This window comes from Protopterus annectens, chromosome 6.part1 (assembly GCF_019279795.1).
Source record: "Protopterus annectens isolate FY-2018-M chromosome 6.part1, PAN1.0, whole genome shotgun sequence".
Taxonomy (NCBI): Eukaryota; Metazoa; Chordata; order Ceratodontiformes; family Protopteridae; genus Protopterus; species Protopterus annectens.
This window is the reverse complement of record NC_056738.1, coordinates 519,641,860-519,656,532: the sequence shown is the minus strand read 5'-3', so window position 1 is coordinate 519,656,532 and position 14,673 is coordinate 519,641,860. Positions and strand designations below refer to the sequence as shown.

Here is a 14,673-nt window from a genome sequence, read left to right as displayed (position 1 = left end):
ATGTGTTCCTTTTCAAGGACAACCTGGGAGAACTGTCTGGTTAAGTGATTTGCTTAGAAACACACAAGAGGCATATCAAAATGGAAGAAGTCCAACCCTGTACCTTGGAAAAATGAAGCATCTTGTTAACAGGCCAAAGGCTTAATTCTCTGTGTCCTCTGCCAAATAACCTTGGGGAACATCCTGAGTTTGCACTGGAACAGGTTCATGTAGTGCACAAGATCAAACAACAAAGCTAAGGAGAGAAAGAGCAAAACTCATTCTTATCTCTCTGGAGAGTAAGAAGAATTATTTTGTAAGATCTGGAATCATTATAAATATGGATAGGAATTTCCTGTGTAATGGAAAAGGGAACTCATCTAGTGCAACTTCCCTTTTGTACTCCTTCAATAAATATAGCAAGAGAAGGGTGTTTTCCTAAAATTGCAAAGAGGGCAACACCTGGACTGTTCGACATCTACAACACCCTAACCAGGTGTTGTATACAAAGGCAAAGTTTATGGAAAGGACTGGAGAAGCATCTAATAGTCTACTAGATTGTTGTATGAAGTCATGGTGCACATTATAAATGCAACATGAATGTATCTCAATGCAAGAGTTTGCAGAAAAAACTGCTGAACTGTGATTGGCAGACAACAGCTCCCCAAAGACCCATCATGGAATGTCCTCAGTGTTACATTATTCTGATTTTTTCAAATGTTTTGCTGCTTAATCACTACAAACAGTATGACCAGAAAAACAATGTCAAAGCAAAGCAGAAGTACACTGAAGCATATTTAAGGACTTTACATCTTGCTCTGCTTGTATAATCCTCCCATATGATCATCCTGCTCAGTGGTTGGTATGCTGACATCTGTACTCCTATCCAGGCAAAATTGATCCACAATTCTTAAGCTCATCTGTAAATAACACTCTTCTGCATTCAGAAACACTGATGACTCAGTAGTGGTTATCCATATAAAAGCTCCCATCTTTACTCTAATATGTACATGTATGAGTGCAACAGGTTGAAGACCACATGAAGTAAACTACTTCAGATAAAGAAGTTATGTACTCACCATAACATTCCATCGGAGTAGTTCTACTTCATATGTCTTCACCTTGTGGGAATACGGATCCATATCGGATCCGAGCCGGCAACTTTTACTAGCATCTGTTCCGAGCTCCAAGTTCCTCCCCTTACCCATCATACACCTCCACTACTTTTCATCCCCAAATCGAGTTGGCTGAACCTTATACTGATAACCCGACCTGAAAAAATACTTATGACCTATAACTTCAGCCTGTAGGCTGTTCATATGCCAAGGTCCGGGGGAAGGGAGGGACGGTTGAAGACACATGAAGTAGAACTACTCAGATGGAATGTTATGGTGAGTACATAACTTCTTTATCTGAAGTAGTTTACTTCATTTGGTCTTCAACCTGTGGGAAAGAGTCCCCAGCTACTAAACTCCTGGGAGGCCTCATAGAAGGATATTCTGGAGCACTGCGGAACCAAAGGATGCTCTCCTTCTGGAAGTCAAACCCAATTAGTAATGAGAAATAAAAGTATGAGATGAGGACCAAGTAGCTGCAGAACAAATACCATCCAAAGACACTCTAGACCAATAGGCCACAGACGTAGCCATGGACCTAGTGGAATGAGCTTTCACCTGACCTGGAGGAGATATGCCTCTGTCCTTATAGACCTGAAGGATGCATAAAGAAATCCATCTAGCAATAGTGACCTTGGAGATTGTATCTTTCTATAAACCCTTTTGGGAACCTAACAATTGATCAGATTTACGGAAATTTTTAGTCCTGTCTAAATAGAATCGTAACTGTCTATGAACATCCAACAGGTGGAGTTTGTATTCCATCCTGTTAGAAAAATTAGGAAAAAATACAGGCAAATTGATGGTCTGATTGATTTTGACTGATGATGCCACCTTAGGAAGAAAGGATGGATTGGTTCGAAGGGAAACCCTATCTTTGTGAAAAATCATGTAAGGAACTTTGATGGCCAAGGTCTGTAATTCTGAAACCCTTTTGGCAGAGGAAATAGCCACCAGAAAAGCTGTTTTCCAAGATAAATATCTCAGATATGTTGTTGCAGCAGGCTTGAAAGGCGGAGCGACCAAAGCTTGAAGAACCATAGTAAGGTCCCATGGGGGAACAGGATCTTTGACTGGGGGCGTAACAAAAAGGTGCCTTTAATAAAGGCTTTACACAGTCTGGAAGAGGCTAAAGAGGCAGAATTCTCGCCCACATGAAAATGAGAGATGGCAGCCAACTGAACCTTGACAGTAGAAGAACTAGCTCCATGTTGAAAAGTAGCAGCTAAAAAATCAAGAGTGGTGGAAACAGGAGCCATGAAAGGGTCTGAACTCCTTTGACAGGCCCAAAAGGAAAAACATTTCCACTTGCTGCAATACACCTTCCTGGTCGAAGACTTATGAACAGCCACCAAATTAGATCTAACTGAGGATAGTCCAGGAGTCCTAGCAATCACGGGAACTGGAACAGCCAAGCTTTCAGCTTCAAACTGTCCAGATTCGGATAAGGCACCCCCCGAAGGGTGAGAAATTACATCCTGAATGGGATCCAGGATCCAAGGCGGAGCCAGAAGGTGAGACCAAAGGAAGGGAAACCATACCTAGCAAGGCAAAAATGGGGCAATGAGGATCACTTTCCTCCCCAGTCAACGAGCTTTCTGTAGAAACCTCTAAATAAGAGGTACTGAAGGTAAGCATACAGAAGACTGGGAGGCCAAGCATGAATTAGAGCATCTCTGGGAGACTCCCCCGGCAGGGGGGGGGGTTCAGAGTGAAAAACTCAGTGCACTTCACTTTGGAAGGAGATGCAAAGAGATCGCCGCAAGGTTGACCCCACTCGCGGAAGATCTGTTCCGCTACTGAAAGATTCAAAGATCACTCGTAAGGCATCAGAATGGTCTGACAGCCTGTCCACTAGGATGGACCATCCTGGAATGTGCATTGTGATGAGAAAGTGACCGGTGGAGATCGCCCATTCCCACACTCTCATGGTCTCGCGACAAAGGGGGTAAGATCTGGTTCCTCCCAGTTTGTTGATATACCAGACTACTGACATGTTGTCTGACTGAATTGCAATCGTTCCCAGAGGAAGAAAGGCATGAAGGGCCTGCAACGCTAGAAGGACCGCCCTCATCTCTAGGACATTTTTATGCAAGCTGGTCTCTACAGGGGACCACAGGTCTTGGACTGTCCTGCCCGAATAATGCCCCCCCACCCGAGTTGGGAGGCATCCATGGTCACTGTAGCTTGGGCCGGGGCTGGAACAAAGGTTCGGCCCTCCAAAATGTCTGGAGAACACATCCACCATATGAGGGACAACCGACAGACTCGAATGAGTTGAATTAGATATGCCAATGGCAGTTCCAACAGGTACCATTGTACAGTTAGAGTCCACTGTAGAATTCTGACGTGTAACCGGGCACACAGGAGAAGAGTTATGGTTGCCGCCATCTAGCCTAAGGCCCTCAACACCGATTCCAATGTTGGGAGATGAGAGTGGTAGATCAGGGAGACATGCATCCTCAGGTTTTGTACCCTCTCCGGGGTCAGGAAGATTTTTGCACTGAAGAGTATCTATCCTGGCACCAATGTAGTCTATCACCTGTACAGGATCTAGGAGAGATTTTGATGCATTGATTGTGATCCCCAAATGCAGGGCAAGAGTCAGGAAATAATCCCTGGTTTGGGAGAGTAGATGCCTGGTGGGAGCAGTGAGGAGCCAATCGTCCAGATACAGATAGACCTGAATCCCCTGAAGCCTCAGGTGAGCCGCTACCACTGCCATCACTTTGGTAAACATCCTGTGGGCTGTGGTGAGACCAAAGGGTAAGGCTCGAAATTGGTAATGATCGACTCCTAGCCAGAAGTGGAGGAACCTCATGGAGCTTCTGTGCATTTTTAAGTGATAGTAAGCATCCTGGAGGTCTAACGAGCACATCCAGTCGCTCTCTTGCAGGTATGGCATGATGGACTGTAATGTCACCGTCTGGAACTTCTCTTTGGCAACTGACAGGTTCAGGGTAGAAAGGTCCAGAATGGGCCTTAATTACCCAGTTTTCTTTGGCACCAAAAAGAACCTGGAGTAGAAGCGTGATCCAGACTGATCTGGGGGATGGTTTCGATGGCTCGTTTTTCTAGCAGCTTGGAAATTTCCTGTGCTGCTGCCTCCCTTTGCGTGGGTGGTACGTCTGGGAGGTGTCTGGGAGATTTGGGGGAACCCACAAAGGGGATAGAGTATCCTCTGGATATGATCTGAAGCACCCATCGGTCTGCTATTATGGACTCCCATACCGCTAGGTGCAAGGACAATCATCAGCGGACTGCCTCCAGAGTAGAACAGTCGGGCCACCCCTCAGGGTTGCTGCCCAGGTCTGTCCAAGAAAGGTTCTCGAGACCCAAAATTCCTCAGACCCCCCTTTGCCTCTGGGCCGGCATCCATTCTGTCCCCCTCTGCCTCTAGCAGAAGAAGAGCCCTGAGTGTCCCGGAAATACTGTGACTTCAGGAACCACATCTTCTTTTGCCCTCTCTGGTTCCGGGAAAAAGACCTTTGAGGGTTCGAGAAGCGGATCCAGATGGCAGACAGTGTCTTCCCATACTTCTCACTCTAGACTAATGTCCCTTTGATGGTCTTACAAAGAGAGTAGAGCTGTCTATAAGGGGCAATAGCAAAGGACGCCTTGAAGGGTTCGAAAAATTGACAATCTGAGCCAGGCTTTGCACCTCATGGACACGCCGGACCCAGCCGCCCCTTCCGTAGCATGTGAAAGGACTCTCATAGACGTATTGGAGACTACTTTTAAAGTGGCCATCCTTGTGGAGAACGAGGCCCTGTCCTCCTGCGACATGGACTTGGGGGGGGGGGTCGCATTGGAGTCTGGTGACATGGGCCAGGTAGTTCAGCGCCCTAATTGAAAAGTAGCTTGAAGCGTAAACCTGCTTCTCTATGCAGTCCATCATCCACGACTCTTGGTCAGGAGGGTGAACCGATGCACTCTCCTGGGCAAGTTCCTTCTTTGTGGCTGCTGCTACCACCATAGCGTCTATGGGGAGCCCTTGTTCCATGCTGGTCTGTCTATGGGGGAGACAGAAGATTTTATCGGGTCTTTTTGGAATTGGTTCCATGGTGTCTGGCTCCTTCCATGCCAGTGAGGTGACCAGATCCACCAAAGGATCCATGGGAAGGGCACTCAGGAAGTAGATGGGCCCATGCCGAAAGCCTCCAGGAACACGGACTCATCAAAAGAAGGTTTGGGGGCAGACCAACCTCCCAGTTGGTACAGGATTTCCATGATGTCGCCAAAGGAGACATCCTCGGGAAGTAACCTAGGGGAACTGTCTCCATTATCCCAGTCCGTATCCTCGGTGAGGGACTCAGGGAAGTCCAAGTGCCCTCTCTTGCACGTATGCTTGTGAAGCACCTCTCCAGTGGGAACTCGCAAGTCTTTTGTTCCTCAGGGGGAACCGTCTAGGGCTAATCGAGCATGGACTGTCCCCTCTGGTAAAATGATGGGGACCGTAGCAAGAGCCAAGGGGGTCTGGGTGGATCCGAGGGGGGCAACCACAGGTCTTGATCCAGCGGCGAGAACCCTTTCTGCCACAAACGCCGGAGAGTGAACCTCCTGGGAAACCAATAAGGAGGCCGGTCTCCCTAGGTCTGACGAGAGAATCTGAGCCAGGCACGAAGTGGACGGAGCTCTGAGGGAGGGAACATGGCCCGACAAAGGCGGAGCCGATGAAAAAAGTTTCACTCCCTTGGCTCAGACACCCAAGCTCTGGCTACGAGAGTGGCTCAGATCTGAGCTGATTGGATCCGAAAAGCTCCAGTCAGCTGTCGGCGTCGAGGAAGCAGGTACTGTTGGTGCCGACCCCCTGACTAAAGCCATCCTTGGATCTGAATACTCCGAACCCAATGGACGAATCAGAGAAGAAGATATCAGCTGGAAAAAAGGAAGCAAGCTCCCTCCTCTTGAGGGAGAGGGGGCTGGCAAGACCCCCATCTGGATCTGAGTACAGATGAACCTCCTCATCACTTTATCCATATCAACCTCCGACAAAGACTGGGAGAACCTCAACGAGGCCACGGACTCCGACCTGGTGGGTCGGGGCACCAAGGCCCTAGAAGCTGAGTGTGTCTCCTGTGGCCAAGGTAGTATTTATACTACTAGGGGAAATTTGGCCAGGGCATCAGGGAACTTTCCCTACTCATTGATAGGTGCCATGGGATCTTTTATATCCACCTGAACTATAATCAACTCAAGCATATGGGGCTTTGGTTTAACATCTGATCCAAAGGACAGCACACTAAGGTGTGCAGCACCACCCTTATGCTGCACTGCAGTGTCAGTAATCGATCTACCTGGTGTGGGAATAGAATTCCCAGCCTTGTGCCCCAAAGCGAGTGTGCTACCTGTTGCATCACTGACACTGCATTTATGTATTTCTTCATCTACTGGTCTGGTTTTCAGGCTAGCACGAATTTGAGTGAATGACACAGATGTTCCATTTTTCAGTTACAAGTCTTTCATAAGCCATACTAGAAGATGGGTTAGTGCACCCCACTCCCAAACACACATACTTCAAACAATAACACTTGACCGTACTGGCATACTAAGAAAAAAAAAAATAACCAGTGTCTATGATGATGCATATTGATCCTGCAGAGAATGGCTGCGTAAAGCCTTACACAATTACCCAACACAATGATCCATGGTGGACCAGAATAACCATCTTTAAAGGTATTTAACTGCAAAGCAGAAGGAATACTGGACCTACCTCATGCTTGGAAAATAGGGCAGAGGAAATACTGGACCTATCTCATGCTTGGAAATTACTCTCAGACTGACAGTGACACAAAGGCACATAATACATCTGTTTGCTCCCTTATTTTATCTAAGCTTCTACAAAAACAAATCAAAACAGAATAAAGACCATAGAAAAACATTAATAAATTATACCTTAAACACAAGGTCTTTAACTTTGTCAGAGTATTTTTGATTCAGTAGCAGTGCATAAAGTATGTCTGCACTTCCATGTTCGTACAGCAAAAGAAACAGTTGGTCTCGTGAAGTGCTGGTCTGAAGCAAATTCAGTAGTAGTTCAAGGATCCCACAGAGCTGTTAAAACATCAAGAGCAAGGATTGCTGATTATATATCTTGATTTAAAAAAAAATTTAACTCAAATGTCAATTTTTATCTCAACATAGAGTGACTTTTTCTTTCCTAGAATCCCAAGACTGGCACATCAGAAAGTATAATTGCGAAACACTAATACTACAATATACCCTTTTGGGGGAAAAGTACATCTGTGATCAAATACAGTTAACAGTGCATCTTTAATTGCAAATTGTACTATTCTGGTTGCACACCTTCTTGGTGTCTTCACCCAGAAAGAAGTTGCGAAGCGTCTCTCTTCTGTGAGGTACCAACAGAGATCTCATGCTTGGAATGTACTGATGTAAACAAGCACATATAGCTCCATGGTATATACTGACCTCCTGTAAGTTCTCTTCAGTTCTTTCAGCTACAACTCCCTACAAGTAAAGATGGCTATGGCAGGCAAACAGTCCTTCTTATGTGTGATTCCAGCTAGCTAGCAACCTGTCCAAATGTGACTTAAGAAAACAATTTTATATCCAAAGCACTGACAATAAATAAGTACATATACTAACATTTCCAAATAAAAAGAGTTTAATAAATGATGTCAAAACAAACAGCAGAAAATTAGTTTTTGAAATATATACATACAGATTCACTTCTAAGTCCTGAAAACCCAGAAACAAATAAAAGACAAACCATATTACTCTTCTCCAAGTATAAGCAGGGGGCAAGCCCTCATGCTACCCCCACACCCCCTGCTACTTAAATATATCAACTCCAAGATTGCACTTAGTGTAGTGAAGTAGTTGAAGTGTGATATGTTTATGTATGTACTTGTGCTAGAATATAGTAAGTGTTGATATTCTGTGTGTTTTCAGTATTATGAGATTCAGTATGTTGAGTTTTCAGTATTTTGAACTTTCAAGATTTTGGTCTCAGGATTTAGAAGTGAACCTACATACATATATATTTCTACTAGCTAGACATTCATGGAATTTAATGTTTAATATGTTCTTGTTTCAGGAATAAGACAGTAAGAGGATTGCAGTTACAGCACTGCAAATGATTATGCTATTTTTATCCATTGGGGCTGCCATCAGCTTGATTTGGGGAGATATTTTATTATTTTTACTATGCTACTAGCATTAACAATCAAATAACACATGAGAAAATCAGGCTGTCCCAAGCTGCCATGTATTGTGGTTAGACAATTTGTTACTTGCAGTGTGCATTGCCTAATGATAAATATTTTAAACTTAAGCACTTCATTAGAACTATTTCATCCAATTAATCAGATGTTAGACCTGTCTACTTTTCTGCTATTCAAAGCATTTGATTTGGGATTTCATTACTCCATCTGAGATAACTACAACTACCCAAAGGTTACCCCCATTTTAAATCAAATCTGTTATTTAATTCACTAAAAATGTAACAACATACAGTTGGGCATTACTGAAATTCATAGAAACCTGTCCCTAATTTCAAAGGTAAAGATTCTTTCATACACTCGTCCTACTGGTCACATTCTGACTTACCTATTTCATCTTACAAAATTAATAAATCCATGCAATTTAATATAAAGTTTATTCTTCTCAAGAATTTGTTCAATACACACTTTAGGATTTAAAAAATGCTTATACAACACCAGTCAAATCTGTCAATTACCTCCCTGCTTCTTGTTCTTCGTGTAACACATGCAATTCAAAAAATACAGACATAATGTATATTTTATGGAGTTGTAAATACTCCCATCAACTCTGGGACTCTCTTAACGAAAGGATATCACAAAGATATCCTCTCCTGCAACTTTGCTATTCTTCACATCCCTCTGAAAAACCTGCTACTAATAGATTTACTTATTTTAATATTGATATCCATGCTGGTTAAACTTTATATAACCCAAAATTAGGTTTATCAAAAAAATCAACTTGGACCTGTTTTAAAGAGATGGCCACTAAATATATTAAGATGCATAAAAAGACATTACAAAATAGCAATCATCTCTTTTCTGTTGGAATGCTGAACAGAAACTTTTATTGTGTAAATGTTTGTCTAAATTTTTCTATTTATAAAACATTTCAGATTTATTAAATAGGTTTACATGTTGGTACTGGGTTATCGGCCCTAGGGCCTATACAAGCCTAGCCATAACAATTCTCTGGCCATTTCTTCCCACACTATTTACTTCCCTGGACCCCTGTCTAGCAGGGCGATTGACATGATCCCCAGGGTGAATTTCCTTTCTCCCATCCAATCGTCAAGGATCCTTTTAAAGAGGGCCAAAGAGGCGCTCTGCTTGACATATATGGGCAAGTCTTTTCTAGAGTCTGGGGAGTCTCTGGGTCAGGAACCTATCCCTCCAGCATGTTATGTTTATTGTGATGACAAGGTTTAGACCCCTGGAGCATGTGGCTCTGAGGGACTGGGATTTCTTTAAGTGTAGCATGTCCAACAGCTCTCAGTTTGACATGGCCTTGCATGTTAAGCAGAGATCACCTCTGAGTAGACGATATGCGACAGAGAATAGCTGGAGTTTTTTTAAGGGGGTCAGCCTAGGGCATCTGCTTTAGGCCTGTGATTCTTTTAGTGACGTATTTCTGCGGCCTTCCCAGTTGTTGCAGATGTCTTGAGAGGTACATACCAAATGGGGCATTGTATTCTATAATGGGTCTAATGAGGGAAGATTATAGTGGGACAATGACCTCCTTTTTTCTAGATGAAAAGGCCTTAGTGATGAGGTGTGCCACACAGAAGGATTTCCTGACTGTTGTGGCGATGTGATTATTGAAGGTGATACCACTGTCCACCTGTGTCCCTAAGTCTCTTATCACACTTTCAGTGTTTAGTGTACTGCCACCTATGTGGTAATTCACAGATACATGTTTTTTCCCAAAAGGGATAAGTATACATTTCTTGGCATTGAGCTTGAGCCCATGGCTCTGGCACCAAGCATCTGTTTCTGTAAGGCCCTTTTGTAGAGTATCCACATAATTTGGGGATTCAATAATGGCTCACAGTTTGCAGTCATCTGTGAACTTTATTAGCCAGAGTCCCTTAGTGTTGGCCTGTACTTCAGAGAAGTAGATGCCAAACAAGAGCGGTCCCAGGACTGAACCCTGAGGTACTCCACTTGTCGGGAGCTGGATTTGGAGACGGCTACTTTTACAGTGCGAGTCCTGTCAGTAAGCCAGTTGGCAACCCATCGAGTAACTTGGGATTAATGCCCAGCTTAGTAAGTCTATCTATGATTCCAGAGTGGGGGATGGTGTCAAAGGCCTTGGCGAGGTCCAGATAGGCTGTGTGGACCGCCTTACCCTCATCCACGGCTCTGGAGACTGATTTGAAGAAGTCAATCAGGTTCAGGAGACAAGATCGGTCCTTCACAAACTCAAAACGGGTGGGGTCCAGTGTTTGAAGGTTGCCAATGTCTTTGTTTATACGTACCATGATAACACGTTCCATGGCCTTGTAGATCAAGCTCGTCAGACTGATGGGGCAGTAGTTCCGGGATCCAAGCTGGATGCCCCTTGGGGAGTGGGATAACTGAAGCTGTGCGCCACTCAGTGGGCACGAAGCCTGAGGTGAGGCTATGATTAAACATGGCACTTAGGTGAGGTGCCAGTTTATTTTGTAGTTAATGTAGTACACAGCCCGGGATGTCATCTGGTCCCATGGATGCTGTATTCTTAGCTTTGGAGAGTGCGTTTTTTACCTGTGTGGCCGTTATTACCAGAATTTGGCAATTTTCCAGTACTGAGATGAGCCGTTTAGGGGGTGAGAGTATACAGTGAATCATGGAAGTGAATTTTGCTGAAGTTGGCAATGAACTGATCTGCCAGGATACTGGCAATATCCTTGGGATCAGTATATTTAATGCAAATCTGTTGTAGATTTGAGCATTGCCATTTAGATACTTGACATAGTTATAGAATGCCTTGTGGTTATCTTTGGAATCTTTGGCAATTTTATTTTCATAGCTAGCTCCGGAGGATTTTATGAGGGATCTCAGTATTTCACATTTATTGTTTGTTCTGTCACCAAGCTCTTTTCTATTCTTATTTTTTCTTCCTTTCCTCCACTTCCTTTCTATAAAAATATTCTTTTCCCTTTAAAGCCCCTTTACTATGTAATATGCTGAAATAATTATCCCTCTCTTGCAAATCAACAAACAGAAGACCATATGCATCAACGCTATTTATCGCTCTCCTGGAAACATCACATTTCTAGCAGAAATCCTGTACTGGAGCTCCAAAATGTCAATAAGTAAACCATCATCACGGGTTATGTTAATAGGGACTGCCTACTTATCAACTGACTCTCCAGCGATCTCTTGGTTTGACCCAAATTGTCACCACTGCTTTTTGAATACATAAATGCATTAATATGGAGTCTACATTAGACTGGATCCTCACCACCACCCTTAACAAAATTAACACTGGTTGCTGCCTACCTGACACCATCAGTTACCACCTACCGACCTTTTGCCGTGAGACCATCTAATCATGTACATAAATGCATAATCCATAACAATATACATATACACTCTTCTCCTTCAATAATGAAATCTTCATTAGCTACCTCAAGAAATACGATTGGGTTATTCTAAAATACATATCCCTAGATGATGCTGTAATTCACACATTCCTTAACATACTAAATGAACTAGCTCCCATCAGATTAAAATTAATCAAATCCAGCCCCAACCCCGTGGGATATAAGAGAAATCAGATAACTTTTGTTAAACAGATATAAAGCTTGGAAAGCATGGTCTACCCACAAAATACCACAAAAATGGCAATATTTAGACAGCCTAGCAACCTTTCTAAAGAAAAAAAATCAGATCAGACAAAAAATAATTTTCAAACCTCCAAGACAACCACCAACATAACCCTTATTTTTTCTGGAATGCTCATATACTTAAAACAAGCAGAATATTACAAATCAGTGAAACTGTTAGAACAGTGGACAATTTCACAAAACAAGAACAGTGCAGGACTTTGAATGCAGGCTCTTAAGGAGAATAATAACTATGCGCATTATATTTACAAAACAGCAGAAAGTATTTTAAGAACTAAGCCAACAACACAGCAAAGGGGAAAGGAAATTTTAGCAAAAGGGGGATGACTGCAAGAATTTGCACAGAAAACTGGCAAGAGGGAGCTGGAATTTATTAAGGAGTCAAGGTACTGGAATCAAATAAATGTCAGAAAATAAAATGGGATAAGGTCAACCAGAAGTTTGGACTGAAGGATGGAGACTGCCTTCCCAATCAGGGAAATAGAGAGATGATTGGGAACTTGTGTTTTGGGAAGGGTCTATATTACGCTGTCGAAACACGTTAACATCGAACACCACATTGTCGATAAGTATTCACCGAAATTCACTACCGCAATTTGCTGAATACTTAAAGGGCAAACAAATACTTGCCCTGCAATCCAGCAGAACTAAAATCTATCTAAACCAAACCCACCCATGAGGGGGAGCTTGCGCCACCCACATCCACCAACTAAATATACCAAACCTGAAAACACACTACAGTGAAGAAAAGAGCAAAATCGTGTAGTTGGCCAACTACATCTTTGCTCTTCAAGTATACAGTGAATTGTGGAAGTGGATTTTGCTGAATAGGTGTTGATGTTTGATGTTAACATGTTTCGACAGCTTAATATAGACTCATTGTGGGAATGGAACATATTGGAAGAATTTAAAAATTCGCTACACGGTACTTTGTCAGAAATTTTGGGAAGGAAGTGATTTATACTAAGCAAATCACTCTCTGGACCTAGGATACAGGATCCAAATTGCCTACACATAGAAAGGCTCTTCCATGTTGAATGCTACTGGCTGTCAAATGATTACTAGGAAATGGAAACCAAAATGTAAACCAACGATAACTGCAGTACTGAACACTGTAAAGAAGATAAACTACCGGATGCATCTTTAGATGGAAGGAAAGAGCAAGTTACACAGGATTAAATGAAATTTCTGGGAACACGTCATATAAAATAATATTTAGGAGGAGTGAAATTTATGGTAAGGCAAGAATTGAGCAGTTTAATGGTGGAGTGAAAACAATGGAAATGTCTTTCTTTTCTGTTACTGTATGTGGCTATACATTTTTATTTCATCCTCTCCCACCTTGGCTATTAATTCTTGAGCTTCATCTTCCTCTAACCTTGGAAAAGTCAGGTCTTCCATAAACAATTGCCATGGAAAATGCCTAAATCCTTAGTGGAGCTCTTTGTAAGGAAGTTTAACAGTTCCAAGACAAGTTCATCTGAAATAAAGTGCAAATTTCACTGTACTGCGGTTATGGTTACTCAATAGACTGACCCAATGAAAATAAGAGGAAGAAGCCAGAGTAGCATCAAAGAAACACCCCACAATGGCCAGTCCCTAATTTCTCTTATGTCGTTCTTGGAAAACCTTCCAAAAGAAAACCTTGCAATACAAAACAGGCTTCAAAACATCCTGCCTCAGCTCATATGGAGAAACTCAAGAATACTAGCTGCTTTCTCCCCAGTAACAATGGTGCTACTTCACTGAGTTTATATTTCTGAATCCATACATCTATTGCTAAATCTATACTTGAAAGAAATGTTCGAAATTCCATCCACTATAATAATCAGAATATAAATAAGAAAATTATTCAGCATAGATCTCTGCAGTGGTACAAATGCTGATGCAACAAGTTATGAAATTTGATTTTATAAACTGACAATAATCGCAAATTTCATGCAATTTTTTTTTTACATATTTCTTGAAACAAGTGACCATATCTCGACCATAGCATGCAGACAGCTACTATCTATGGCTGAAGTATTTCTATAGAAGTAAGCTTTAAAATGAACTCTCAACCAGCACTGCACCATACTGTCTGAAATACTGACAGAAATATGATTTTTTTTTCATAATACAACAAATGTTTTATTTCTGTAGTTGTACCAGACAGAGCCATATGTCAGTGGACAATTTTGTCCACAGTGATGTTAGCTTTAGAATATAGCAACATCCACCATGTCACCTTATTAATTTCAAGAAACAAACCAAAATATGAAAATTTTCTCATATCTGAAGAAAACTATTGCATCTCCGCAGGAATGCCTTACAAAGATATGTATTGCGCTCAATTTGTTTAAGCTGAGGCATGCATCAGAATGATAGTGAACTCCTCAAGCTGCCATTCTCCTTTACAGCATTACTGATGCAAACAAGAAAAATCATAATTTGCATATCTGAAACAAACAATTGCATCTCTGGACAGAGTTCATATACATGGTCCAAGTTTGTCCGTTCTGATGCAGGCTTCAAACGGATGCATCACCCATCATGTTGACATGCTCCCTGACAGGCATATTGCCATGAACATGGAAAATGTCATATCCAAAACCAATTACACATCTGTAGGTGTGTCACACAAGGTCATGCTAAAGGGCAAACTTATCTGGACTGACAGGTGCAGAACAACACCTCACTCATTTAATTTTAAAGTTCATATACTAAAATAGACACAAACATAAATATAATATATTTTATAATGTG

General features: G+C 42.3%; 1 protein-coding gene across 1 annotated transcript in view; it reads right to left on the bottom strand.

Annotated features, from left to right (window-relative positions):
• The window catches only part of NBEAL1 (neurobeachin like 1), a 2,263,075-nt gene that overhangs the window by 1,192,734 nt on the left and 1,055,668 nt on the right, over positions 1–14,673 (bottom strand). The window contains exon 27 of the mRNA XM_044075407.1: positions 6,990–7,148. Within this exon, the coding sequence (XP_043931342.1) occupies positions 6,990–7,148 (159 nt within the window). The remainder of the gene's footprint in view (positions 1–6,989; positions 7,149–14,673) is intronic.